General features: G+C 43.0%; 1 protein-coding gene across 1 annotated transcript in view; it reads left to right on the top strand.

Annotated features, from left to right (window-relative positions):
• Positions 1-26451, top strand: part of GIPC2 (GIPC PDZ domain containing family member 2) — an 87576-nt gene that overhangs the window by 38802 nt on the left and 22323 nt on the right. The window contains exons 3-4 of the mRNA XM_081225186.1: positions 245-425; positions 21096-21202. Coding sequence (XP_081081312.1) covers positions 245-425; positions 21096-21202 — 288 coding nt within the window. The remainder of the gene's footprint in view (positions 1-244; positions 426-21095; positions 21203-26451) is intronic.

Genomic DNA, 26451 nt, shown 5'->3' with positions numbered 1-26451 from the left:
TGGGAGGTGTCAGGAAAAGCCACTCAGAGGAGGTGGTAACTGTGATGGAAGCTGAATTCTGAATGGTAAAGAAGAATGGTTGGGAGTAGGATGGTTGTCTTTGTTGTTTGGGCTTCTGTCTTTAACTGAACATTAAACTGCCTTGTTGATATGTCAGTATATTGTATGTAATGTCTCAAGAGCATGATAAGTAATGTTACACAGTGCTATTTTATATTAAGTATTACCCTTCATTTTCTTTCAGAGAATTAAAGATGGCAGCGTAGTTGACTCAGTTAAAACAATCTGTGTGGGGGATCACATTGAAGCCATCAATGGAGAAACTATCATTGGGTGGCGTCACTTTGAAGTTGCTAAGAAGTTAAAGGAATTAAAAAAAGAGGAACTCTTTACCTTGAAGTTAATAGAACCTATGAAGGCCTTTGGTAAGTCGGTTTGGCTTATCTTTCTCAGGGAAATGAGTACTGCAATATGGTGCCATGTGCTTTTGTATATCAGTTAAGAACATAGGAAGTGATAGATAAGCTCTACTTATAAGGAGAACAACCATTGAAGGAGAAAAAGTTTACCTAGGACATTTTCTTAAAAAGACATTTTGGAGTTATAAAGTGTCATGTATAGTGACTCAATTTGTTCCAAGCTCAAAGAACAGCACCTTGTATTGCGTTCATCTTACCGAGCAGGGAGATTTTGGACTGAGCTCTCTAAACAGTGGTATCTGTCACTCATGGCCCTCAACAGCAAAAATTTTAGTTACACACAGAATTGATATTTAAAGTAGTTATTTGGTCTATTTTAAAGACTTCCTTCAATACTTTTCCTCCATTGGCATTTTGAACTTGGAAGTGTGGAATGGTATGAAATTGCTTCTACTTTGGTGTGACATCTGTACTTGCTTGGTTTTAGCCATGGCAGCTGTGTTCCAACTGCTGTTCAAACCCCCAGGGCTATCTCATCTACAGGAAAATGTGCCAGCTTCTCTCTCACTACCCAGAACTATTTTAGTAAGCCAAATGATGGCCTAGTGTTCATCAGTGTTAAAATATCTTCAGCAGAATCATTCTCAGCCTGCCCTTGCTCATCTGTGACTCCACCCACCTTATGTTCTTTCCTTTGCTCACAAAACATAAATATTCCTTATAGTTTGTCTCTAATGGCTTTTCTCAGGGCAGTTAATGACAATGATGGGTGAATGCAGTGGGTCTGGGCAATTACATTTCCCCACCCTAAGCAAGTAAGGGGCAGATCCTAGCCATATGAAATCGAAACACTTTCTTTCTCTGCTTCCAAGCGATTCTGTGCCATTTAATAGAAATGCAGTGTAGGTGGTATTGCTTGTGGGTGACAGAGTTCTGAGAAGATGTAAGAAAAGGATGCCTTATGCCAGTAGTGCTCCTGGAGGGACCATTCTAGGAACAACTGCGGCAGATACTGTGGTTCTGCATGGTACATTACAGCATCTGAGCTCACTTCCCACAGAGGAAGGTGGGCCAGCACACAGAGTTCTATCCAGCAGCCCCTTTTGAAATGGGTTTATTTGGTAACCAACTTCCCAGGTATCACAGCATATAAACTGATAGGATGTAGGCAGTTTGAGATAAACAGTGTCTGATTTAGGCTCTTTGTAAATCAAAGTTATTCTCTTAGTACAGCTCAATCTGTACTAAGATTCAATAGAATCTGTTTTCCAGAGTCGATCTCTTCCTCTTTTTCCTTGTCTGCATATAAATTATGTGGTCCCTGTGTTTTTTGTAGAAAGTTGCTGGTACACCTTAACTTGGATGTTAGGTTGGTAATAGTCTTAGATGTTATAGAGGTCATTGTATTTAGCTGCTATTGCTCCATGATTAGATTTTTTCCTTCAATATTTGAGATACATGTATGGACGGTTGGTGTACTTCACTGCCTTATGTGTCTGCAATGGCTGAACTTGCTCTTTTGCTTCATATGAATTCCATGGACAAATTTGAAAAGGATTTTCCTAATGGGGGTATATTATTTCAGGCAGCTCACATTCTGGTGGTATGAGTTAGGATACCTGGAGATTGATTTTGGGGCTGTGACGAGCTCACATTCTGGTTGTATAGGTTAGGATACCTGGAGATTGATTTTGGGGCTGTGACCAGCTCACATTCTGGTGGTATGGGTTAGGATACCTGAAGATGGATTTTGGGGCAGTGATAGGTTTTTATTTTCCATGGTTTCAATGGCAGCTTAACTCAATGTAACCCCTGCTGGTCTATATGCATTTTTCACTCTGTAGATCAATGTTTGCCTCTGGGCCCTAGCCTGGGGATTTCTCTTAGAAGTAGGACTTGCTTCTCTGCCCACCCTTCAGCCCTTAATTTTGGTGCCTATCTTTTTGACTCTAGGATAAAGGCAATGCTAGCTTGTTCCTTACCCTGTGGCCTTATTCCAGCACTTAGCTCTTTGCCAGGGAGGGAATATATATCAGGAGGTACTTGGGGGACCAGTCTTGGCCCCATTCTCTCCATCCCAATCTTATCTTTTGCTATGTTTCCTTCCTTCCTGTGTTTTTCTAGCATTTTCATTGATTCATTGATTCAAATTTAAAGTCCTTCATGATCTGACTCTGTCATCATGGATTCCTACCAGGAGAAAGGGCCAGTCTACACGAGGCAGAATTCTCTTCTTTGCATTCAGATAGCTTCAGCCAAGATGGCCTAAGTCATTTCTTGGACTTAACCAAAAACTGTCAGAAATAGCCACACACTCCAGTAGCTTGAGATTTTCCTATCAACTTCCTAAAGATTTAGCCTGGGGAGGCATGTGGACTGTGTCCCAAAATATAGGAGGGAATAATGTAGTTGGCTGCTTTGTGCTGGCATAGCAGGTATGATGAACACAACTTCTTAACCACTGATGAGGGAATCCTTACTGCCTGTTTTATTTCCATATTTTACATCCACCACTACCCACACCCCACTTCTAGGGGCCACTATATGTGTCAAGATTCTTTGAGAGCTACAGAATAAGCACTAGCTAATTTAAGGAAAAGACATTTTTGGGAAAGACTATCAAGTAGGTCTCAGAAACAAAGACAGTTCAATCAAGTCTTGGAAAGGTAGGAAATGAGGCTGTTTCAGGGATGTGTGAACCAGGAACCCTTCACAGTACTGGCTTAATTGACTCCCTCCAGTTATTTCCTGTCTTCATGTTACCCCACTTAGGATTCAAATTCCTGGGAGGGGGTACTTATTAGGTCGTGTGTCTGTCTTGATAGTGGGGAAGGCAGACTACATAATTGACAGGCCCACCAAAATCACACAGAACAGTGAAGGGGAAGAAGTTTCCTTTTGTGTAGGAAAGGGCAGATGTCCATTTAACCATTTCTCTCAGCTTTTACATCTTGTTCTTTAAGCAGAGAAGTGTTTGTTTTCTCTTGACTTTGAATCTGACTCTATCCATGCATGATGCTGTCAGTCTGGTGTATCAGAATGAGTCTGGAGGGAGGAGGGTATTGTCAACTGGCTTTGGGTGTCTAGTCTTAAGGATTTTATTATTCTACTAAGTTTTGGGTGCTATATAGATGGCTGTTTGGCAGTGGGCTATCTGGAGACCATGACAGTATCTAACTTTCTTTCAGGGAAAGGCTAAAGCCATATTCTTCTTGGTGCTGGCCACCAAATTTGGAAGGGACCTCACTCCATAGATTTGGATTACACTCCTGGAAGGTCCTTCATTTATGTATCCCGCAAATAATTTGAGAATCTGCTGTGTTCCAGGTACTCTGCTATGCCTAGCAGATACTAAGAAAAAAAGACTAAGTTATAGCTCCTGCCTCTTGAGAAGCTCACAGTCTAGTAGGAAGCTGTTATGGACTGAATTGTGTCCCCCTAAAATTTGTATGTTGAAGTCCTAATCTCCAGTACTTCAGAATGTGACAATATTTGGAGATAGGATCTTTAACTAAGTTAAAATGAGGTCATTAGGGTGGCCCCTGGTCCAATATGACTGGTGTATTTACAAGAAGAGAAAAATTGGACATGGAGACATGTAGGGGGCGAATGCCTTGTGAACATGAAGACAGCCAACTGCAAGCCAAGGAGAGAGACCTCAGAAGAAAGTAACCCTGGTAACAGACTTCTAGCCCCCATAACTGTAGGAAAATAAGTTTTTGTTGTTTAAGCCACGTGGTCCTTTGTTATGGCAGCCCCAGGAAACTAATACAGAGGCCAAGAAGCAAAAAAAGAAAATATAGTGCAAGTTCTTTGACTATGGCAGTAGATCTTGGACTTCCTGACAATATAGAAGGTATAGGTTGGGTGTCTTAGCAGTCCTTTGGCCTTGGGCAGATGGTAAGAACTTACCAATATGTTTTCATTCAATGAATATTTGAGTAATTAGTATATACTGGTCTTAGGGTGCTAGTTGCTGGGATAATTGTCACTGTTTATCGAGAAACTACTGTGTTCCATCACCATACTACATACTTGGTATTCCATAAATAAGATCCAGTTCTTGCCTTCAAGAAATGCATGCCTAGGGACTTCCCTGGTAGCGCAGTGGTTAAGAGTCTGCCTGCCAGTGCAGGGGACATGGGTTCAATCCCTGGTCCGGGAAGATCCCACATGCCGCAGAGCAACTAAGCCCGTGTGCCACAACTACTGAGCTTGCCCTCTAGAGCCTGCAAGCCACAACTACTGAAGCCCACGTGCCACAACTACTGAGGCCCATGCTCTGCAACAAGAGAAGCCACCACAATGAGAAGCCCGTGCACCGCAACAAAGAGTAGCCCCCACTAGCTGTAACTAGAGAAAGCCTGTGCAGCAGCAAAGACCCAACACAGCCAAAAAAAAAAAAAAAAAGAAGAAAAGAAAAAAAATAATAAACTCATGTTTAGTGAGAAGAGATGGATATGAAAAAATTTCAATAAAGGGTGTTAGAGGTGATAGAATGTACTGGAGGTCTAAAAGTGGGATAGGAGAAGGAATTTGAGCTGAATCTTAAGAGGCTTACTCAATGAACAAATCAGGGAAGGTTGTCCTAGGGAGTAGGAATAGAATAAACAAAGGTGCAGAGACATGAAGCAGTATCATATATCTTAGAATATGATGTATGTGGGTGTGATTGGAATAGAGGTTATAGGTGGTGGTGTGGCAAGAGACAAAATCCAAGAGTCAGTGGGCACCAAATTATTAAGGGCCTTATGTATATAGATAAAGAGTGGACAGTGGAGAACCACTGAAGGGGTTTAGACAGGGGAGAAGCATTATGAGACCTGGATTTTAGAGAGGTATTTTGGAGACTATGTCAGAGAGGTAGGGTATGAGTAAAAGGTCAGGAATTCAATAAAGACTCTATTGTGTTGAGGAGAAGCAAGATGAAATCTGGAGACAGTGCCAGTAGGCATGGAGATAAGAAATGGTTCTGAGGATTAGATGGTGGTGCGCTGGAGCCATTAGTACCCATCTCTTTTCAATTCCATGTTCAGTGGCATCAAGTCGATTGCTTGACATTGGCTCTGGTGCGGTATTTGCGTCACAGAAATAGAGAAGTGCTACAGGGCTTTTTTTTTTTTTTTTTTTTTTTTTTTATAACTGGAAAGGTGACTGTTAAACATTTACCTGCATACCACTGAATATTAAGAAGGTAAAATTGGTAACGCATTGGATGTTGAGGTATAGGAAAAGAAGTTGCAAATGATGATCCACAGATTTGTGGATTGTGTGTGGTGCTATTCCTTGAGAGGAGGAAAACTGGAAAAGAAAGATTTGGGTGAGGAGACAGGGAAGAGAGATTGTATTTACAGTACGATTTTGGGCCTTAAGAGTTTGAATTCTGTGACAGTTCAGTTGGAAATGCGTTAGATGTAGATGGGCATTTAGAATTGGGGCCTAGGGAATGGGATTTCTGAATAACTTGAAGCCATGGAAGTAGATCCAGTTACTCAGAGTAATAAGAGAAAAAGGCCAAAAACAGAGCCCTGGGGGAACCCCAGCATTCAAGGGATAGAAAGAGAAGGAGTCAGCACAGTGAGGAATGGCTGGGCTTGGAAGAGCCAGCTTCTGGGTGGCCTTTACCCAAGCACTCAAGGAACAAGTCACTTGTCCCAAGAGCAGATGCACCATTGCAGCTTTCCTAAGTTGGCTATGGGACCCTGAGGGAGGAATAAAGGCTATTATAAAACATACCCTCAGAATCTTCTCTGCTGGTTTAAATAGCTGTTTTTCAGCCAGTAGGTCTCAACTAGTGTTGAGTAGAATAGAAAGTAGAATAGAACTGAAAATTTCATAGTGCTTTGTGCCTAGTAAGGGTAAGCATTGTTTCAGTTTCAATGCTTCCGTGTATGCATATGAGTGTTTCAGATATATAATATATGTCATGATATAATGTATTATATATATTTCTCACTGTGTGTCACAGCAAAGAAACCACAGAAAACAAAAAACAAAAACATTTGAAAGCAACTGATTTAAATGACCCCCTTGTTGAAAACTTGTAATTTAATGGGAAATCTTATTCATACCTAACATGGTTTCTCCTGGTCAGTTGCATTCCAATCCAAATTTTCCATCTTCTAGCCATGAGTTGATGGCAGCCTTCCCAGTCCTTATCAAGTATCGGCTGGAACGTCTCTAGTGGTAATTGTTTTAGGGCATGGCTCACTTCCTTTTCTCTTTTGCCAGTGAAAAGGAACATGTCTCCACAATGAGCTCAACCCTTCAGAGTTTGCCCTGTAAACCTAGATTTTCCCAAGGCTGTGAAAATTCATTCTTCCATTTAACTGGCTGAATTATCAGACTAGTTCAACTGGTTTGTTTTCTTATGAGGCCTTTTAATTATTAAATGTTATGAGGCCTTGATTCAGTTTTATTTAGATGAGTCTCCACTTAACTTATCCTGGAGAATTTCTTTAATTTGTAATTGTTCCACTTTATGGAAAGAGGTTTGTGGAAGGAGGTATGAAATGTATCTGTAAAGTGTTTTGAAACAGAAAGGGAGTTGAAAGAATGTTGGCCTCCTAAAGCATCGATAGTCTTTGTTTTGGGGTTAGATTTTGTTACAGATCTCTGGGCTGTGTCTTCTTTTAGAGACCTCATTTCTGTGCTATGTGCCCATCAGAATAGGATGTTCAGTATGTGAAGTACGTCCGATTCCCTTGAGTCATTCACAGCTGGAAAACTTGTACCTCATCTTCGTGATTCAGCTTAACTGATGTGCTCATTTTCAAAGACTAAGTCTATTTGCTATTAAGAGAAACGTTGGCTTTTAAGTTTTATGACTTTTTAGATAGACACTTCAAACATTTAAAAAATTCTCTCTACTATTCATGCTATTTCAAGTAAACATTTTTCAAGCAACAGTGCTTTTGGTCCTTTTTTTTCTTTTTAAATTATTTATTTATTTATTTATTTATGGCTGCGTTGGGTCTTCGTTGCTGCACGCAGGCTTTCTCTAGTTGCGGCGAGCGGGGGCTACTCTTTGTTGCGGTGCACGGGCTTCTCATTGCGGTGGCTTCTCTTGTTGTGGAGCACGGGCTCTAGGCGCTCGGGCTTCAGTAGTTGTGTCACACGGGCTCTAGAGCACAGGCTCAGTAGCTGTGGCGCACGGGCTTAGTTGCTCTGCGGCATGTGGGATCTTCGCGGACCAGGGTTAGAACCCGTGTCCCCTGCATTGGCAGGCGGATTCTTAACCACTGTGCCACCAGGGAAGTCCGGTACTTTTATATATACTGAATTCTACTAAATATCCTGTGGAATACGAAAAAAGTTACAAAAGGGACAACAAAGTGTAAATAGTTAAGTACGTAGACTCTGTCACATATGGGCTGTGTGTTAATGTGACATTGGGTGAATTAACCTTTCTGTGCTTTGGTTTCCTCACACAAAAAGTAAAGATAATAGTATCAACCACATTGGGGCGTTGTGAGGATTAAATGATTGAACACAAAAACAATCATAGAACAGTCCCTGGTGCATATAAGTCCTTGGTGGAAGTTAGCTGCTATTATTACTATTGATACTATCTTGAAGGTGTAGCCCTTTCTTTAAGGAGTAATTTTAGAAACAAGATGAACCCCACATGAAGCAAGACAAACAATGTGGGTGAGTTGGTGATTAGCAAATATTTGTTGAGAACTCTGGCACTCTTCCGGATCCTGGAAAGACAGATGGTAAATCACATCTCATATCAAATAATGAACTATATCAGTATGTCATTGTCATAGCTGCCATTCACTTTTCTAAGTACTTTCTAAGTCGGAAATAATTTAATCCTTACAGCCATCCTAAAAAGTTAAGCAATCTGTCCAAGATTTTAGAGTTAGCTAGTGAGGTAGGCTTCTAACCCCTGCAGTGAGCCTCCAGAGCCAGCCCCTAACAGCTGTTATGGATGAGTCAGCATGTTTACTGTCCTCAAGGAGCTTTCAATTTACATAAGGAGGCAGATACATTAAGAATCAGGTAGTTTGGGCTTCCCTGGTGGCGCAGTGGTTGAGAGTCCGCCTGCCAATGCAGGGGACACGGGTTCGTGCCCCGGTCCAGGAAGATCCCACATGCCGTGGAGCGGCTGGGCCCGTGAGCCATGGCCACTGAGCCTGCGCATCCAGAGCCTGTCCTCTGCAACGGGAGAGGCCACAACAGTGAGAGGCCCGCGAACTCAAAAAAAAAAAAAAAAAAAAAAAAAAGAATCAGGTAGTTTATCAATAGCCGTAATAGCTACCATTTGAAGCAATTGCTTATTAGAAGCAATATGGTATAATGGTTAAAAGCATAGATTCTGAGCCACACTGCTTGGGTTGTATTCCTACCTCTGCTGCTTACTTCCCATGTGATCTTGGACTACTTACTTACTCCCTTCTATGCCTGTTTACTTATCCATAAAGTGTTGTGGGGATTGAATGTGTTAATATACGTAAAGCACTTAGAATAGTGCTTGGCACACAGTGCTGCATAAATGTAAGTCATTGCTACTAGGACTTCTATTCTGGCCTGATTCAATCCTTGTGTCATTCCTATGAAGGTTTTCTAGATAAGTAAACTGAGGCTTTGGGCAGTTAAATACCTCCCTGAGGTCATTCAGTGCGAGTATAGTACTCCATTCCTGTTTATTCCTGAGGCTTCTGCACTTAACAGTATGTATTACTGCCTCTTAGAGTACAATGCAAACCATATGATATGAGCTGTAGTGTAGATTTAAACGAAGGGCAGTTCAGCTGAGAGCTGATTTGTCCATGATGGGGAAGGGTCCTGAAGCTGAGAGTGAGGGAGGCTGGGAGCAGTGGTAAGATTGCGAAGGAATTTTCCCAAAGCGATAAGCCATGGGACAGATGGCTTATAGAGCATGTCCCACCAGTATCAAGGACCAGTGTCCCATTCCCATGTAACTCCCCATGAGAAGTGATAGGACTCCTGATAGAGTTGCAAAGGGATATCAGGGCTGTGAGAGCTGTGACCTTGCCATCTGAGGTGAAAGAGCCCCTGTGCCCTGGGCTTGGACACACTGACTTGGAGGTCAAGCTTCAGGGTAGGATCTGTGTTGGACTGAGCACCACATCAGCCCTCTGGATCCCGAGAAGGGGAGACTCCCAAAGCAAAAACCAAGACTAAGTTTCTCACCAAGCCTGTGGAGTGAGGGGCTCCCAGTCAGATTCAACCTGACATTTCTTTTCTCCAGAACCATGGAGCAAAAATTTAAATGTTTAAAGAGGGGAAAGATATGAGTAGGTGAGAAAGATTCCTGAAGAAGATTGAACTTGAACTTGGCCTTGCAGGATGGCAGGGGAAGTACAGACAAGGAAGGAAGGTTTTCTGTGGAAAAGTCTTGGAGGGACTGCAGCAAATCAGGCTGCAGAAACAGCTCCAGGCCATGTTAAGAAGATCTCCGAAAACTAGGTGGGGAACCTGAGCTTGTCAAGAGGATAACAGGGAATCATGGAGATATTAGAACTGAAGAATGAAATGATGAAATAGACTTTGGGGAGTTAAGCCCGGAGGAGGAATGTTGGCTGTATTTGATTAGAGGAGAAACCACGTCAGAAGCTTGCTGCAGTAGTCCAGGAGGAAATAATAAGGGCTGGGATCGGAGGCAGCAGCGGGAATTCGCATGAAAGAAGAAAGCCTGAGTAATACTGCAGAGGCACGAATAGAGCTTAGAGACGGGTTGATGCACTTTAGCTAAAAGACAGAGAGAGAAGGTTTGGAAGAAGCAAATGTAACCCCAGGTTTCTATCGTTGGAGCCTGTGATAAAAGTGATCACTGGAAATGGGGCCATTGGATGTAGTAATGGTTTGGTAGAAAGTCAGGGAGAGAAGTTTAATTTTAGATGTATTGCATTTTATGTGACAGTTGCACTCTCATGTATTTTTTGGCAAAGGTTTTAAGCACTCACAGTGACAAATTTGGGGGCTAGAACATGCCACTTAATCATCTTTTCATGTCATAGAGTTTGTTCTGCCTTTCTTATATCTAGCTAGACATTGGTTTGGCATTTACCACAAAAATACTATGGAAGAAGATAAATGAAGAGCCAAGTTCTCTTTTGTGGGGTGTGGCAGATGTGTTAGATGAATGCTGGGTGTAACCGATAAATGTGTTTTCAGTGTAAAGACTCAGCTGGATAAAGACCCAGGCTAAATATTCACTCTTTTCTACTCTAGCTATAAACTCTCACCAAGGGAAAACTTATTAAATGCTCATGTTTTTAATCTAAGAAAGGTGAAATTATTATAATCTATAATACTGAAGGCTCTGTAATCTGTATTTCCCATGTCACTTACCCTAAACAGTGATTGATTTCTTAGAACTACAATGTTTAAGGAGCCTTATGTTGGAATTAATAATAACCATGAGTGGAAGGTAGAGAATAGTTCTCAGCTGTTTGTAAGCTTAGTAATTAAAATAGCCATGTAGGATGAAGGGGTCAAAACTGATGCTAACATGGAAGTGGCTTCCTTAATATGGTAGAACAGTGTGAAGATAATATAACTTATTGGTATAATTGTTCTTTTTCTAATAATACACATTTCTAATAATACACATTCTTCCCATTGTATAATGGGAAGTGTCATGTAATTGTAAGAAAATGGATCTGACAAATTATACTCAAAATTGTCAGAGTATGCCTTCAGAAAAAGGTAAGCAGATAAACAGTTCCCTTTGTATATGGGAAAATGTTTGATATATTAAGTGAAAAGACAGATTACAAAACAATGTACAGTAATATCCCGTTTTTTGTAAAAAACTATCTTTACATGTAGAAGAAGTGACTTGCAGTATATGTATATTGAAATGTTAACGGTTATCTCTGGTGGTGTGTTTATGAATGACTTGTTTCTTTAGGTTTCTTGTGTTTCTCACTCTTTAAAAACAAAATATTAACTTTTATAACCAGAAAACAATTATTAAAAAAAAAAGTCTAGCATTCCTAGTCTAGGAAGTAGAGAAACGGAATCATTCCACTTTTAGTAGCTTTATAATTTTTAACTGTATGATCATACTCATTTTAAACAGCTTTCTTTAACATTATCTTAAATGGTTCCATGTTAGAAATGTGGTAGATTACATTGTATCAACTTTTTATTTTATTTTTTTATTTGTATTTTTTTGCGGTACGCAGGCCTCTCACTGCTGTGGCCTCTGCCGTTGCGGAGCACAGGCTCCGGACGCACAGCCTCAGCGGCCATGGCTCACGGGCCCAGCTGCTCCGCGGCATGTGGGATCTTCCCGGACCGGGGCACAAACCCATGTCCCCTGCATCGACAGGCGGACTCTCAACAACTGCGCCACCAGGGAAGCCCTGTATCAACTTTTAAAATTGACAGGATTGTGTTTTTTTTTTTTTTTTTATGAACTAGACATTTTATTTTATTTTATTTATTTATTTATGTTTATTTTTGGCTGCCTTGGGTCTTTGTTGCTGGGCGCGGACTTTCCCTAGTTGCGGAGAGCGGGGGCTACTCTTTGTTGCAGTGCTCGGGCTTCTCATTGGGTGGCTTCTCTTGTTGTGGAGCACAGGCTTTAGGTGCGCGGGCTTCAGTAGTTGTGGCACTCGGGCTCACTAGTTGTGGCTCGCGGGCTCTAGAGCGCAGGCTGTGTAGTTGTGGCGCACGGGCTTAGTTGCTCCGTGGCATGTGGGATGTTCCCTGAGCAGGGCTCGTACCCTTGTCTCCTGCATTGGCAGGCGGATTCTTAACCACTGCGCCACCAGGGAAGGCCGGCAGGATTGTTTTTGTAACTAATAAACTTTTTAAAAGGTGGAGGAAAAATATGTGTAATAAACCATGAATAAAAGTGAACAATTTTTGATTTTTGAATTCCCATAAAATCATACTATGGGATAAAATAAGTATAAAAGGATAAAAATACTTTAGCCATCCTTTTAACTTCCTCGTGTTAGAGTCCCGAGGTTTGTAGTATTTTTGGTGACACAATCCCCTCTGGATTAAAATTATCCCAGAGATGCACATTAACTTTTGCCTGTAATTTCAGGGAGTTATGAAAATAGGGTTGAGTTTTTCTCAAATGACACCTTACCTAAAGAACAAGATGATTTAGGGCATAGTTATTTCCCTTCTGACACTTGTCTTACACTGTTCAGTCTCATCAAAGGAACAGTTAAGAGCAACTTTGCGTAGCCTTTTTTTTTTTTTTTTGGGTGGATTGTGTCATGTGTTGCCAGCCCTTTTGATCCGATAGTCACCTTGTGTATGTGGCATCCACTTATCTCCTTTTCCTTCTTATCCGCCCCAGCACCCTACCAGCTCGATCAAAACAAAAACAACAGCATAGCTATTCTAAAGAAGTCTGAAGAATGTTGGAGAGAGGAAGGAGACATAGAAAAAGGGAATGAATAGTTAAAGTTTTAAATTCTGGAGCAAAGCTAGATTTTATGTCAGCTACTCTGAGAGGGGTGGGGAGAGAGAGAGAGAGAGAGAGGGAGAGAGGGAGAGAGGGAGGGAGGGAGGGAGGGAGGGAGTGTCGGGGGTCGAGGTAGGGAAGTGAGCATACCAGCTGTTTATGGACAGTGCCATTTATGTATGTCCAAGCATTGGAAGGTCTCTTTAGAAGGGTTGCTTCATTGCACAGATACAATTCTGTATCTGTGAGGTATCTTCCACTTGGAAACAGTGGAAAACCTTATGACCCTGGCTAATGCAGAAAAGGGAAGCTTATAAATCAACCGTCTGTGAGTGATGCCGGCATTAGCAAAGCTCTATGTAGGGCCTATACAATGTGATCAGGACCCCGTTTCTTGCCCTTCCTTTCTGCTCTGCTGCCTGAGGCATCAGCTTCATCATCCATATATCCTTCACGTATCCCAGGATGGTGATCAGCAATGGCTTGGACCATGTGCTTCCTTATTTACATAGAACAGAAAAAGAGAGTGTCCTTGCCTCAGAATTTCTAGCAAAAGCCCTTAGATTTTTTTCTGACTTACCTTTGTTCACATGTCCACCTCTGAAAGAATCACTGTGATGAAGGGTATCAGTTAGCTTGGCCCATTCGTGTGTCCCATCCCTGAAGGTGGGAGCAGTCAGCTTCCCCTGAACCACAGTGATCCTCATGACCACTGGGTACTGAGAAGACAGCCAACTAATGTCTGTTACCAATGGCAACTCATAATCTTTAATAGAATATAAAATCAGGCAGTGGCTCTGGGGTAGCCCAGCTCTACCACTTACCAGTTGTCTATGACCTTGGTGAAATCATCTTACTTCTCCAAGCCTCAACTGTAAGTTTAGTTGTAAAATTAGAGTAATACCTACCTTGTAATAGTGTTGTGAAGATTAAATAAAAGAACTTATCAAGAATTTCTAGTACCTGGGACATATTAAATGATCAGTTAAAAAAGTTACCTTTAATTTTCCCAGATGATCTATGTTTTTGCCCCTAGATGAATTATAGTGTAGATGTCTGTGTGTATATTTATTCCTTTGAAATAAGACTGCAGTCTAAGAATAACACTAGTATATGAAACAGCATATAAAGCTTTATAGCTATATGTAGTGAGAAATTCTATACCTTGAGAGATTGTCTGAAAATGAGGGCAGAGAGCTGCAAACCCCAAAGTAAAGTTGTCGACCCTAATTATTATTATTTTGTAGGCATGCGTTAGTCTCCAAGAGAAGCTTAAAATTTGAATTTTTTTTTTTTTGCGGTACGCGGGCCTCTCACCTCTGTGGCCTCTCCCGTTGCGGAGCACAGGCTCTGGGCGCGCAGGCTCAGCGGCCATGGTTCACGGGCCCAGCCGCTCCGCGGCATGTGAGATCTTCCCAGACTGGGGCACGAACCCATGTCCCCTGCATCGGCAGGCGGACTCTCAACCACTGCGCCACCAGGGAAGCCCCTTAAAATTTGAATTTTGATGAGAAATCACCCAACTTTTAAAAGTTGGCAACTAATTAAAAAAATCTGAAAACGTTGCACACTTCACAGACATGTCTGTGGACCACATGTCACTGAACTACCTGTTTGCAGCCTTGGACTGTGAGAATTATCCTTTGTGCCCAAGTCCTTTTCTCTGGTATCATCCATGCACACTAAGCTTCTCAGGTGCCCAGTGGGAAGAAAGTTTCAAGTGAATTATTCCCAAGAGGGGTAGAGGCCTGGTAAACTGAGAGTCACCCAGTTGGGAGGGACTCTAAAACATCAACTCTCCACTCCTTGCTTTTGGAGTCTTGGAGCTCATGGCCTGGAGCATGGTCCCTTCCCTTTTCCTACTTAGCCTTGCTGTCTTAGACCTTCATGGCTGGGTCTCTGCTTGGACATTTTCCCCAGGAAGTTTTGGGTTCATGAGAATGAAACACTGGAGCCCACTTGGACCTTTGATACCATCCCTACCTATGGTTAATACATTGATGTATGACTTTTGTTCTTGTGAATTTCGTTAGTGTGAATCAATCCCTAAGACTCAGGTCAGTTCTGGGAACACTGGAAAAAAGCATTTCTGGGCCTGTAGTGCTGAAGGTCATTGGTATAACATCCTGCAAAGTCCTGCCTGAGTTGCCATATGGCCACTATATATATATATATATTTTTTTTTTTGCGGTACGTGGGGCCTCTCACTGTTGTGGCCTCTCCCATTGCAGAGCACAGGCTCCGGACGTGCAGGCTCAGCGGCCATGGCTCACGGGCCCAGCCACTCCGTGGCATGTGGGATCTTCCCGGACCGGGGCACGAACCCGTGTCCCCTGCATCGGCAGGCAGACTCTCAACCACTGTGCCACTAGGGAAGCCCTGGCCACCATTTTTGATGCTGTCGAACTCCAGAGGTGGAAATTATAGAAATACATTAGTGAATTTGGTGAAGTAGCTTAATTCACCAATATGGGTGGTTAGGGGAGGGGACTAAGTTTACAGGCTGGAGTGTTGCTGTGTCTGCCCTCTTGCCCACATGATGTCATGTAACTCTAACAGGACGTTTTGAATGGGGGTCAGAGGTCCAATGAGATGGACACTGGAGGGCCCCCACTGCTGAGTGCCCCCCGAGGAGCTGGGCTTAAACTCAGCCACTTTGGCGAATCTGAGTAGAGTAATGGGTCATCTGTTGTTTCTACTCCCCTGTAAATGGGAGGGGGAAAAAATCATAGTTCTATAGAAGATAGAATAAAAAGGAGACCTTTGTATTTGAAGTGACAGTTTTCTGAACATTTGAAGAGAGACTTCTGCATGGTTCTCATCCTGGGAAAACCAGTGCAAATGGTTTTGTTGGGGAGGGCATGGGAAGAGCAGATGGCTGTCTCTCCAGTGTGGACCGTGTCAGCAGAAGCAAGTCCAACAGCAGTAGCAGGTCTCTGTGTATGAGCCAGACCACTGGGCAAAGCACCTTTCATACGGCAGCCATTTGAATGCTTAAGACAACATCCTGTGTAGGTAGTGTTACCGAGAGATCGGCCTCTCTGTACACGGGTGCCAAATCAAATCTTGGAGACAGAGTTCTGGGTGAAGTAGAAAAGGATAGCTTTATTACTTTGCCAGGCAAAGGGAGACACACCTGGCTTCTGCCTTGAAAAATTATGTGTCCCAACCCGGGAGGATTTGATGAGGGTTTTATAACAGTGGTTCAAAGGTGGGGTCTCTGACAAGATTAGGGTTGAGCAGGGCCTGCACGCCCTTAGTCTCAGCTCAGGTGGTCAGCCTAATCTTGATGAGCTTCCCTTTAATCTGGCCTCAGGTGGTTTCAGGGCTGCTTCTCCCTTGATGAACAACTGTTGGAATCTGCCCTTTGGAACTCAGGGAAGGTCATAGAGGCTGGAGCCTTGCCCACAAGAAACAGGGGACAAAAGAGCCTCTGTGCTTGGGAGTCCCACAGGGCCTCACTTGGTTTCAGTAGTGTTCTTGTACAGATAAGGACTTATTCTTTAAGTTCTCACAATTTGTAAATGGTGGAGCTGGGTTTTAACTCGAGTTCTCTGATTCTGAAGTCTGTCTCTTGCTGGACACAGAGGTGTCCATATGTGCCCCCCTCTCATGGAAATCATGGCTCTGCCCCTGCTATGAATTGTACTCCAGGCCAACTCAGGCCCTTGTGGGAGCAGAACAAGATCTTGTTCTGTGCAGAAGCAGGAGAATGCCTACCCTTCTCACTGTCACCCTGTGTCCCTTGGGGATCTAAACCACTTGCATGTGTTCCACCTGAAGATAGGGCCTTGGCTGCTGTCAGCGCTCTTCTTTCCCTGGGGCTCAGGGTGGGACTAGAGACAGACATCTTGCTGTCTTCTCCATTTCCCCATCTCTCCCCTGACCTCCACGATGCAGCAGGGACTGGGGGTTGGTCTGCTTATTGAAAATGCCAGTTAAAATGGTATCATAAAGAATGACACAAGTGGATATAAACATTTTATTTAAAACATATAAATATGTGTTCTTTTACAACTCTTTAGATGTAAAAAGCTCTTTGAGTAGAGGACACAAATTGGAGTTCTATGAAGTCTTGCTTTAGTAATCAGAACCTGAATGCACATCTATGGTTTCTGTTTGACATCTAAAAGCCAGATATGTGAAATGCTGGATGTTTAAAGATATTTTTCCTAATCTCCTAGCATCATTTTGCCCACACCTTTTTTTTTTTTTTTTTTTTTTGCAACTCGCCCTTATGGAGTCTTTCCAAAGCAGTTAACCTAGTTTTCCTACCAGTAATAACTCCGTGTTTCACACTTATTTCATCAGCTCACGTAGTTTTAAATTCAATTATGTAATTAGAGTAACAGATACAGTTGCCACAGAAGGGTTTGGAACTAAGGCGACTGCTTCTTGGTGACATCCCACTCAGTTGTGGGAGCAGCTGTGTACCCCTGAGCTGTGAGTGTCCTGTGCCCTAAGTGACACAGGAGGGGAGCCCTGAGTCTAGTGAATCCTTCGAGCTGCAGGCCGATTACCAGCGTCTCCTGTGTGAACTGCATCCCTCTCATCATTCACCCCCAAGAGAGGCCTCATGCAAACCTGTTCATGAGAAGTGAAGTGACTGATCTAGGGCTTGGCCTGGTTGGTTCAACAAGCTTAGACCGGCCAGCACAATAAAAGTAGGCCAGACGAGCAACCTTTGCAAACATTAAAAAAGCAAAACATTTTTTCCCCCTGAGGCTGAACAGGGTCATCCTGCCTGTATTCATGTGTAAACCGGTTACTTCCCTGAGTCAGGATTGTGGGGAAACATGGCTTCTATTTCTTTAGCCACAAGAACTGCCTTTCTGGAGGCTGGTCTAAGCCAGAAGTGAAATTTTAACTTTTGTTTTGGTGCCATCAAGTGGTTAGTTTTGAGATAACACTTTCGAGGAGAAGATGACAAACATGTAATGGTTTAAAAAAAAAATCTGGGGTGCACAAGCAGAGCACAGAGGATTTTTAGGACAATGAAACTACTCTGAATGATACTCTGATAGTGGTTACATGTCATTATTCATTCTTCCAAACCCACAGAATGTACAACACCAGGAGTGAACCCTAACATAACTATGAACTTTAGGTGATATGATGTGACCATGTAGGTTCATTGATTATAACGAATGTAACCCTGTGGTGAGGGGTATTGATCATGGGGGAGGTTTTGCATATGTGGAGGCAAGAGGTGTGTGGGAGAGCTCTGTCTTCTCAATTTGTTATGAACTTAAAACTGCTTAAAAAAATAAAGCCGAGGGGCTTCCCTGGTGGCGCAGTGGTTAAGAATCCGCCTGCCAATGCAGGGGACACGGGTTCGAGCCCTGATCCAGGGAGATGCCATGGGGCAACTAAGCCCGTGCGCCACAACTACTCAGCCTGCGCTCTAGAGCCCACACACCACAACTACTGAAGCCCACATGCCTAGAGCCTGTGCTCCACAACAAGAGAAGCCACCACGATGAGAAGCACGCACACCGCAACTAGAGAAAGCCCGTGTGCAGCAACGAAGACCCAACGCAGCCAAAAATAAATTAATTAACGAATTAAAAATATAAATGAATTAAAAAATTTAAAAAAAGCCAAGTAAAAAAACTTCTGTTCTGCATTTCATTTTCCCTTTTAGCTACTGGTGTTGCAGGTAAGAGCCAGGTAAGCAGAGACATCATCTAGGGCGGCTGGCTGACTTCTCAAGCCTGGATGACGATTCCTCCATGAATTTCCCACGTTCCAGAGTCTGGGTCCTTAGCTTTGTACATCCCAGGAACCTTTAATTTCTTCAGTGTATCCAGAACTTGTGCAGTTTTCCAGGGTTATATCTTGCTTACCAAACTTACAAAAGACTTGTTGTTAAGTCAGAATGCCAGTATATTACTTTACAGTTAGAAATGTATATGTAGTTGTAAACCAAACACATGTGTTAGCTGAGTGCTTCATTTGCCACCCTGTAGGAAATTTATATGGGAAGACAAATTATACAGAGCAGGTTGCTTGGTGAAATCGCGGTGGGTAGAGGTTGTGATGGGGGAGTGCGGGTGTAAGGTTGTTTATCTTGGAGGTTAGCATCATTAAGGTGAGGCTGTCTTGACCACTGTAGGTCTGTACATGACTCCAGACTGGCTAGTATAGAATCCTGGACAGTGATGGTGACAGACTGACCTCATCTTTTTCGTTGGGCATTCTTTTGGAGCCCCTGTGCTGAGTGAGCATCTCCTGTTAATCTGTTCTTCCCTCGGACGGGACACAGTGTGACTGGCAAGGAAAATGCTGCAGACTTGCTGACACAGCTCTGGTCTCCTGAGCATCTCTCTGGTCAACGTGGTCAGCATGAGCACTGTCAGCCACCAATTAGAGGTTTTGGCTTAGGGGAACTAAGCATGATTAGTTTAGATTGTGTGATTATTTTGAATAATTTCACTCTCAGAGGAAGACTTATGTGTTTTATGTTTTGATGGCTCTGTCCTCAAATGCAGGTTAAAATTAACATGTAAGGGCTTCCCTGGTGGCGCAGTGGTTGAGAGTCCGCCTGCCGATGCAGGGGACACGGGTTCGTGCCCCTATCCCGGAAGATCCCACATGCCGCGGAGCGGCTGGGCCCGCGAGCCATGGCCGCGGAGCCTGTGTGTCCGGAGCCTGTGCTCCGCAACGGGAGAGGCCACAGCAGTGAGAGGCCCGCATACAGCAAAAAAAAAAAAAAAAAAAAAATTAACATGTAAAATCCTTAGTCACCTTGGAATAGATCCCCAATAGTGAAACAGGACTTGCTGAAGATGGGAATTATCCTAGATTCTAAGGAAGGATGTGTTTGCGCAGGCCACTTGACGTCCATGTTTTGAGAGCTTTGTATGGACCTCACCACCTGCTTGTACGCTGCGGCCTGCCCTGTGACTCTGCATTGGAGCTCAGTTATCTCCCAGGCTTGGTGCTGCGTCTCCTCACCCCCGCCTCCATCCTTGCCCCAAACTGCTGCCAGAGTCCTCAGTCAAGAGGACTCGGGCTACCTGCAGAAGTTATAAATTGGTGGCCTATGATTAGAATCTGATCCACAAATTTTTTATTTTTGCCATGACGTTGTTTTTATTTTTATTTTATTATTAATTTATTTTTGGCTGTGTTTGGTCATCCTCGCTGTGCCCAGGCTTTCTCTAGTTGCGGCGAGCAGGGGCTACTCTTCGTTGCGGCACGCAGTCTTCTCATTGTGGTGGCTTCTCTTGTTGCGGAGCACATTATGTCGTTTTTAAAAGTTTGATTTAGTTGCCAAAAGTTAAAAATCAGGAGGTTGGCACAAAACTGAGTGTTCATCTTCTTTGCAAGCCAATAGAAGATCTGGCTGTGCAGGGCCTACCTTCTCACAGAGCAGTCAGTTACTGGAGTGGCCTGGATAGGGTACGTCCTGGGAGTTATCCTCGGTTCCCACCCTACCCTTCCACTCATTTATGTTACTGTCTGGGAGTGGGGGTGACTCTTGGTATGCTGGAAAACCAAAACCAAACCAAAACACACACGTAGAAAACCAGCGTAGGGAAGGGGAGTGGCTTCTCGTGGACTCTTGCTCTCTGTTCTCGTCTGCCTTGCGAGGGGGACTCCTTCCTTGAAACCTGTTCCCAGCCTCTTGAGGTCCGTTACCTCTGAATTTACCCCTTGTGCTTCCAAGAGGTGTGGTGGTGAAGTGTTGTGGAGACTTTGGGGTCACAAGGCCTGGATTTGAATACCACCTCTGATCCTTACTGAGTTCAGTTTCCTTTTCTGTAAAATGACGGCTCTAACTTGCCTCATAGGTTGGCCCAAGAATTAAATGGGATTTTGTATTGAAAGCATCAGGCAGAAGGTAGGTCCTCCAATAAAAGTGCCTCCATCTCTGTCTTCTATCAAGACATGACTCCTTCCCTTCTTTACGACCTTAATGAAGTCCAGCTACACACCTACCTCTGCTTTCCTGCCACATATACCTCTTTACTCTTACAATAAAACCAACTGTTTTATTTTTTATTCCTTATAACTTCCAGTCTTTCCGATCAGCATATTTCACGTATTCCCTTTTCTTGTTGTAGGCAGACCTCATAGAGACTCTCATATGAGAATAATGGATGACAGGTGAATTTATTTGGTTTGGGAAATTTTATCAGAAAGCACAGCTTTTATCAAATCTCTTCAATAACTGTCCAAAAATTTGTGATGGAAACTCATTAGATTTTATAGCAACTGGTTGGAATTCTTAATATATGTACGTTTCCCCATCCATTGTATGTTTATAGACATGGAGCCCAGGTCAAAAGCTGGAAAGTCATCAACAGGAAAGATTGGTACTGGAAGGGAGACACTTCGCCTGAGATCAAAAGGTCCTGCCACTGTGGAAGAAGTGGTATGTTATGTTCATTTAATCCCTATATGTCTTGGAAATGGATGGACATTCGTGTTTGTCAGAGCTGGAAATAAAGGCCCTCTTTCCCTCTGCTCACTCAGCAGCCAGAGGTATCCTTTAGAAACTCAAATGAGATGGAACAATCTGTTCAACACCCTCCAGTGGCTTCCCACATCACTCGGAGTAAAAGCTAAAGTCCTCAGAGTGTCCAACGCGATCTGACTCTGTGTCTCTCCTCTGCTCTCATTTCCACCCCTCTCCTCCTGGCTCCCTCTCCTTCAGCTCCTTGAGTCTCCTCTCTGTCCACAAGCACTCCAGATACATCCCCACCTCAGGACCTTTGTATGAGCTGTTACCTCTAGCTGGATGCGCTGCCCATTTACGGGCACTGCTCACTCCCTTGCCGCCTTGAGTTTCTGCCCACATCTCCCACCCTGTTTAACCTATGAGCAGCTGGTATGATAGCAGTTCCCACCACCCTGCCCCCTGCCCAATCTTCCTTGCCCTTCATTTTTTTTAAGGCGCTGAACACAGTGGGACTCATATCCTTGTCTCCTTTCAGTCCCTTGTCTTGTTCTCACATGTCCTGTTCACAGCTGTATCCCCAGCACCTAGAACAGTACCTGACACTTCAGAGGAGCTCAGATCTTTGAATTTAATGAATTATTGAGTGATTCACTTATGCTTGACTGGAGGAAGGGTTTTGCTGATTGACTGTGTCTATGTAAAGGTCAGTATTTGAGTGAAAAACAAGAGGAGAAGAGACACATGGAGGGAAGGAGGGTGGAAGAAGAGGGTGGCAGTGGTAAGGATCCAAAGTGACAAGTGGCAGGTCCGCTCACAGCAGGAAGACAGCGGTGATGAAGCCCTCCTTTGGGGAGGTCAGGCAGACCTCTGAGGCTCCGGAGCTCCTTGGCGCGGGGGACTGGGTGCGGGGGAAGGCATGTCTGTGTGCGCATACTGTCCTAGGGCTCCCAGCTGTTTGAAGAGCAAAAGAGTGAGACAGATGAATGGTTAGGAGGCTGTTTTCATAGGATCCAGAGCTTTTGGGGGATGATGTCACGGTCAGTCATGGGTGTGGTTTGTCGGAGCAGACCCTCAAGAAACCACGAGGCCAAGGTTGTCCTCTTGAATGTTTGAGTCACCCAGGATGTTGTCTGTTTTGGGGAATCCAGAGGAAGACTCCGAGTCGAGTGCTTTGGTCCTGGGTGAATGAAAAGATTGATCTGGAGGCAAGTGACAACGGAGAGGCCTGGGAGAGCTGAAAACATTTTGAAAGTGAGATATGACAAGATTTGTGAAAAAACCCAGGGCAGTGACATCTGGTTGTTCTGAGTCTTTACTTTTCCAATGCCCAGCACACTGCCATGCATATTGCTGAAGTCCAGTAAATGTTTATTGGACAAATGAACAAACCTCAGTGGAAGAAAGGAATCTGTAGGAGGATGGGAGGACAGTGGGAAGGAGCTAGGGGATGCCAACTGTGCTTTAAAGTGGAGGAGGAAAGGACAGACCTTCAAACTGCTTGCAAAGGAATTGGGGTCGGCAGGAAAAACTCCATGTCACTTCAGGAGGAGCGCCCTCTCCTAACAGTTAAAATGGGTAATACATATCTGTTTATTTATGAGCAGCTGCCATATAGAAGGTGCTGGAATGAAAAAGAATAACTGCATATCTGCCTGAGGAGGTGGGAAAGATTCATTCCAAGACAAACATCTAAAACTCCCTTCCTATTTGCATAGCCTGCTTCATTAAATAGGGCAATTAAAATAGCTCATAATAAAAGGGAAAAAAAACTAGTTTGGTGCTAATATTAAATTTGATACAAATGACCTACCATTTAATTTCAAACACCAAAGGACTTACAGATTTGAAACAAATCAACCCCTCATAATCTAGCACAATTTCTGAAAACTGAACTATACTCCACCTGCATACCTCACAATTTATTCACTATGTGTTTGTTGAGACAGGTACAGTCCAGGTGCTGGTGATACAAAGATGGATAAAGACGTTGTTTTTCCTTTAAAAGGAGAGAGGCAGGAAAAGAAGCTATTACAAATCAGAAGGGCAAGGTTAATGTCATAAAGGAGGGTCTGGCTAATCAGCTGCAGTCAGGGATTGGGAAAGGGAAATCAGGGAGAGTTCCCTCCAGAAATGGTTGAGTTGGTCAAAGATGGGGAGAAGAGTGTTCTAGGCATGAAATGGAAATGTCCACGGGACTGGAGTGTGCTGCAAGTACCTGGTGGGGGGTGATGAGGCTGGAGGTAGAGGCCTGGGTCAGGGCGTGAGGGGCCTGTGGATAATGGAGGGGGGGCTATTTAAAAATTGCAAGGGGGGGGCTTCCCTGGTGGCGCAGTGGTTGAGAGTCCGCCTGCCGATGCAGGGGACACGGGTTCGTGCCCCGGTCCGGGAAGATCCCACATGCCGCGGAGCGGCTGGGCCCGTGAGCCATGGCCGCTGGGCCTGTGCGTCCGGAGCCTGTGCTCCGCAACGGGAGAGGCCACAACAGTGAGAGGCCCACATACGCAAAAAAAAAAAAAAAAAAAAAAAAAAAAATTGCTAGGGGAACAGCAAATCAGTTTTGTGTTTTAGAAAAACCCCTTGGTTCTGGGGGATGGGATATTGAGCAGGGTGGATTTGAGAGTGTGAAGATTTTTCTTTTTTAAAAAAAATTTTTATTTTATTTTTGGCTTCATTGGGTCTTCATTGCTGTGCACGGGCTTTCTCTGGTTGCGGCGAGCAGGGGCTACTTTTCATTGTGGTGCACAGGCTTCTCACTGCGGTGGCTTCTCTTGCTGTGCAGCACAGGCTCTAGGTGCACGGGCTTTAGTAGTTGTGGCATGTGGGCTCAGTAGTTGTGTCTCGCGGGCTCTAGGGCTCAGGCTCAGTACTTGTGGCGCAAGGGCTTAGTTGCTGTGTAACATGTGAGATCTTCCTAGACCATGGCTTGAACCTGTGTCCCCTGCATTGGCAGGCGGATTCTTAACCACTGTGCCACCAGGGTAAGCCCCGAGCATGAAGATTTCAGGCAGGGAGACCAATTAGGAGACTTCTGCAAATAAGGAAAAATGAGGGGAGTATTATTCAGCCATAAAAAAGAAGAAAATCCTGCCATTTGTAACAACATAGATGGACCTTGAGGGTATTAAGCTAAGTGAAATAAGTCAGACAGAGAAAGACAAATATTGGATGACCTCAGCTATATACTCCTCTCACCCCCCCACCAAAAAAAAAAAAAAAAACAAAAAACCCACCTCATACAGAAATGGAGCAGATTGGTTGTTACCAAAGGCAGCAGGTTGGGGGTGGGTGGGTGAAATGGGTGAAGAGGGTCAAGGTACAAACTTCCACTTATAAACAAGTCCTGAGGATAGACTGCACAGCATGGTGGCTATAGTTTATAATACTGTATTATATATTTGAAAGTTGCTAAGAGACTAGATCTTAAAAGTTCTCATCACAAGGAAAAAAAATAACTATGTGTGGTTATGGATGTTAACTAGACTTATTGTGGTGATGATTTTACAGTATATACACGTATCAAATCTTTATGTTGTATACCTGAAACTAAGATAATGTTATTTGTCAATTATATCTCAATTAAAAAACATCAGGACTGAACACAGGCAATCAGAATGTGAATGGAAGAGGGAGTGATGAGATCAAGAGCTATTTAGAATAGTAAGATCTTGGTGGCCATTTTTTTATGAGAAGTACTGATACTTGTTACAATTACTTACAATATGACTGGTTAGATGCAAAGGTAAACACTTAAGTTACTTTGCATAGCCTGTCACTTCACACAGACCATTCAAAATACATTGTAAAGAAGGCAAGAGTGATATATCATGTCTCTTGTCTCATTGTTTTAAAGGTTTAGTTAATATAAATAAAAGTACAAGAAAGTTGTAATAATATCCTCAAGGAAAAAAAATTTTATTTGCAATAAAATGCATATTTTTTTAAAGATTTTTTTAACATCATTATTAGAGTATAATTGCTTTACAATGGTGGGTTACTTTCTGCTTTATAACAAAGTAAAGCAGCTATACATATACATATATCCCCATATCTCCTCCCTCTTGCGTCTCCCTCCCACCCTCCCTATCCCACCCCTGAAGATTTTTTTTTTGATGTGGACCATTTTTAAAGTCTTTATTGAATTTGTTACAATATTGCTTCTGTTTTACGTTTTGGTTTTTTGGCTGCGAGGCATGTGGGGTCTTAGCTCATCGACCAGGGATTGAACCCTCACCCTCTGCACTGGAAGGCAAAGTCTTAACTGCTGGACCGCCAGGGAATTCCCTAAAATGCGTATTTTCAATAAGTTTTGAGAATACAAAGCAACCTATATTTATGACAGTATTTAAAGTGTTATGAAATTTTTGCAGTGTAATCTTGAATTCAACATTTGTACCCATAGTTGAGTATTTAACATATTTGGGCAATTTTATTTCAGCTATGAAGCCATTTAAAACCAAGTATTGAAATAAACTAAACAGAACCAGACTTCACCAAATATTAAACCAAGATTTTAAAAGAATAACAAAATATATCCAATCATGTTTTTCATAGAAACTTTTAGGAAGAACAAAAATATTTTGGTACCATTAATACATAAAACAACAATTATTTTAAAATATTATTTTATCATCTCCTTATAAAATTTCTATTTTTATAACATGCTCAATACATTAATGTGGTAACACATGTGTGTAATTGATAAAAATTGCATACAGTAGTCCCCTCTTATCCACAGTGGACACGTTCCAAAACCCCCAGTGGATGTCTGAAACTGTGGATAGTACTGAACCTTATATATACTATGTTTTTTCCTATACATACATACCTATGATAAAGTTTAATTTATAAATTGGGCACAGTAAAAGATGATAATAACTAATAGTAAAATAGAACTATTATAAAATACACTATAATAAAAGTTGTGTGAACGTGATCTCTCCAAATGTCTTATTTTACTGTACTCGCCCTTCTTGTGATGATGTGAGATGATAAAATGCCAGTGTGATGGGATGGAGTGAGGTAAATGATGTAGGCATTGTGACATAGTGTTAGGCTACCACTGACCTTCTGACTCTTAAGTCAGAAGGAGGATCATCTGCTTGGGAGATCCTGGATCATCTAGCCGTGATGATGATGAAGGTTGGATCTCAGGAGCAGGTGATGTCTGTGGTTGGGGATTCTGGGATGGAGCAGGTGGTGTGAGATTTTATCATACTACTCAG

The sequence above is a fragment of the Mesoplodon bidens genome (genome assembly GCF_964165515.1).
Source record: "Mesoplodon bidens genome assembly, chromosome: 2".
Lineage (NCBI taxonomy): Eukaryota > Metazoa > Chordata > Mammalia > Artiodactyla > Ziphiidae > Mesoplodon > Mesoplodon bidens.
Note: the sequence above shows the minus strand (reverse complement) of the source record. Positions and strands in the feature narration are given on the sequence as shown.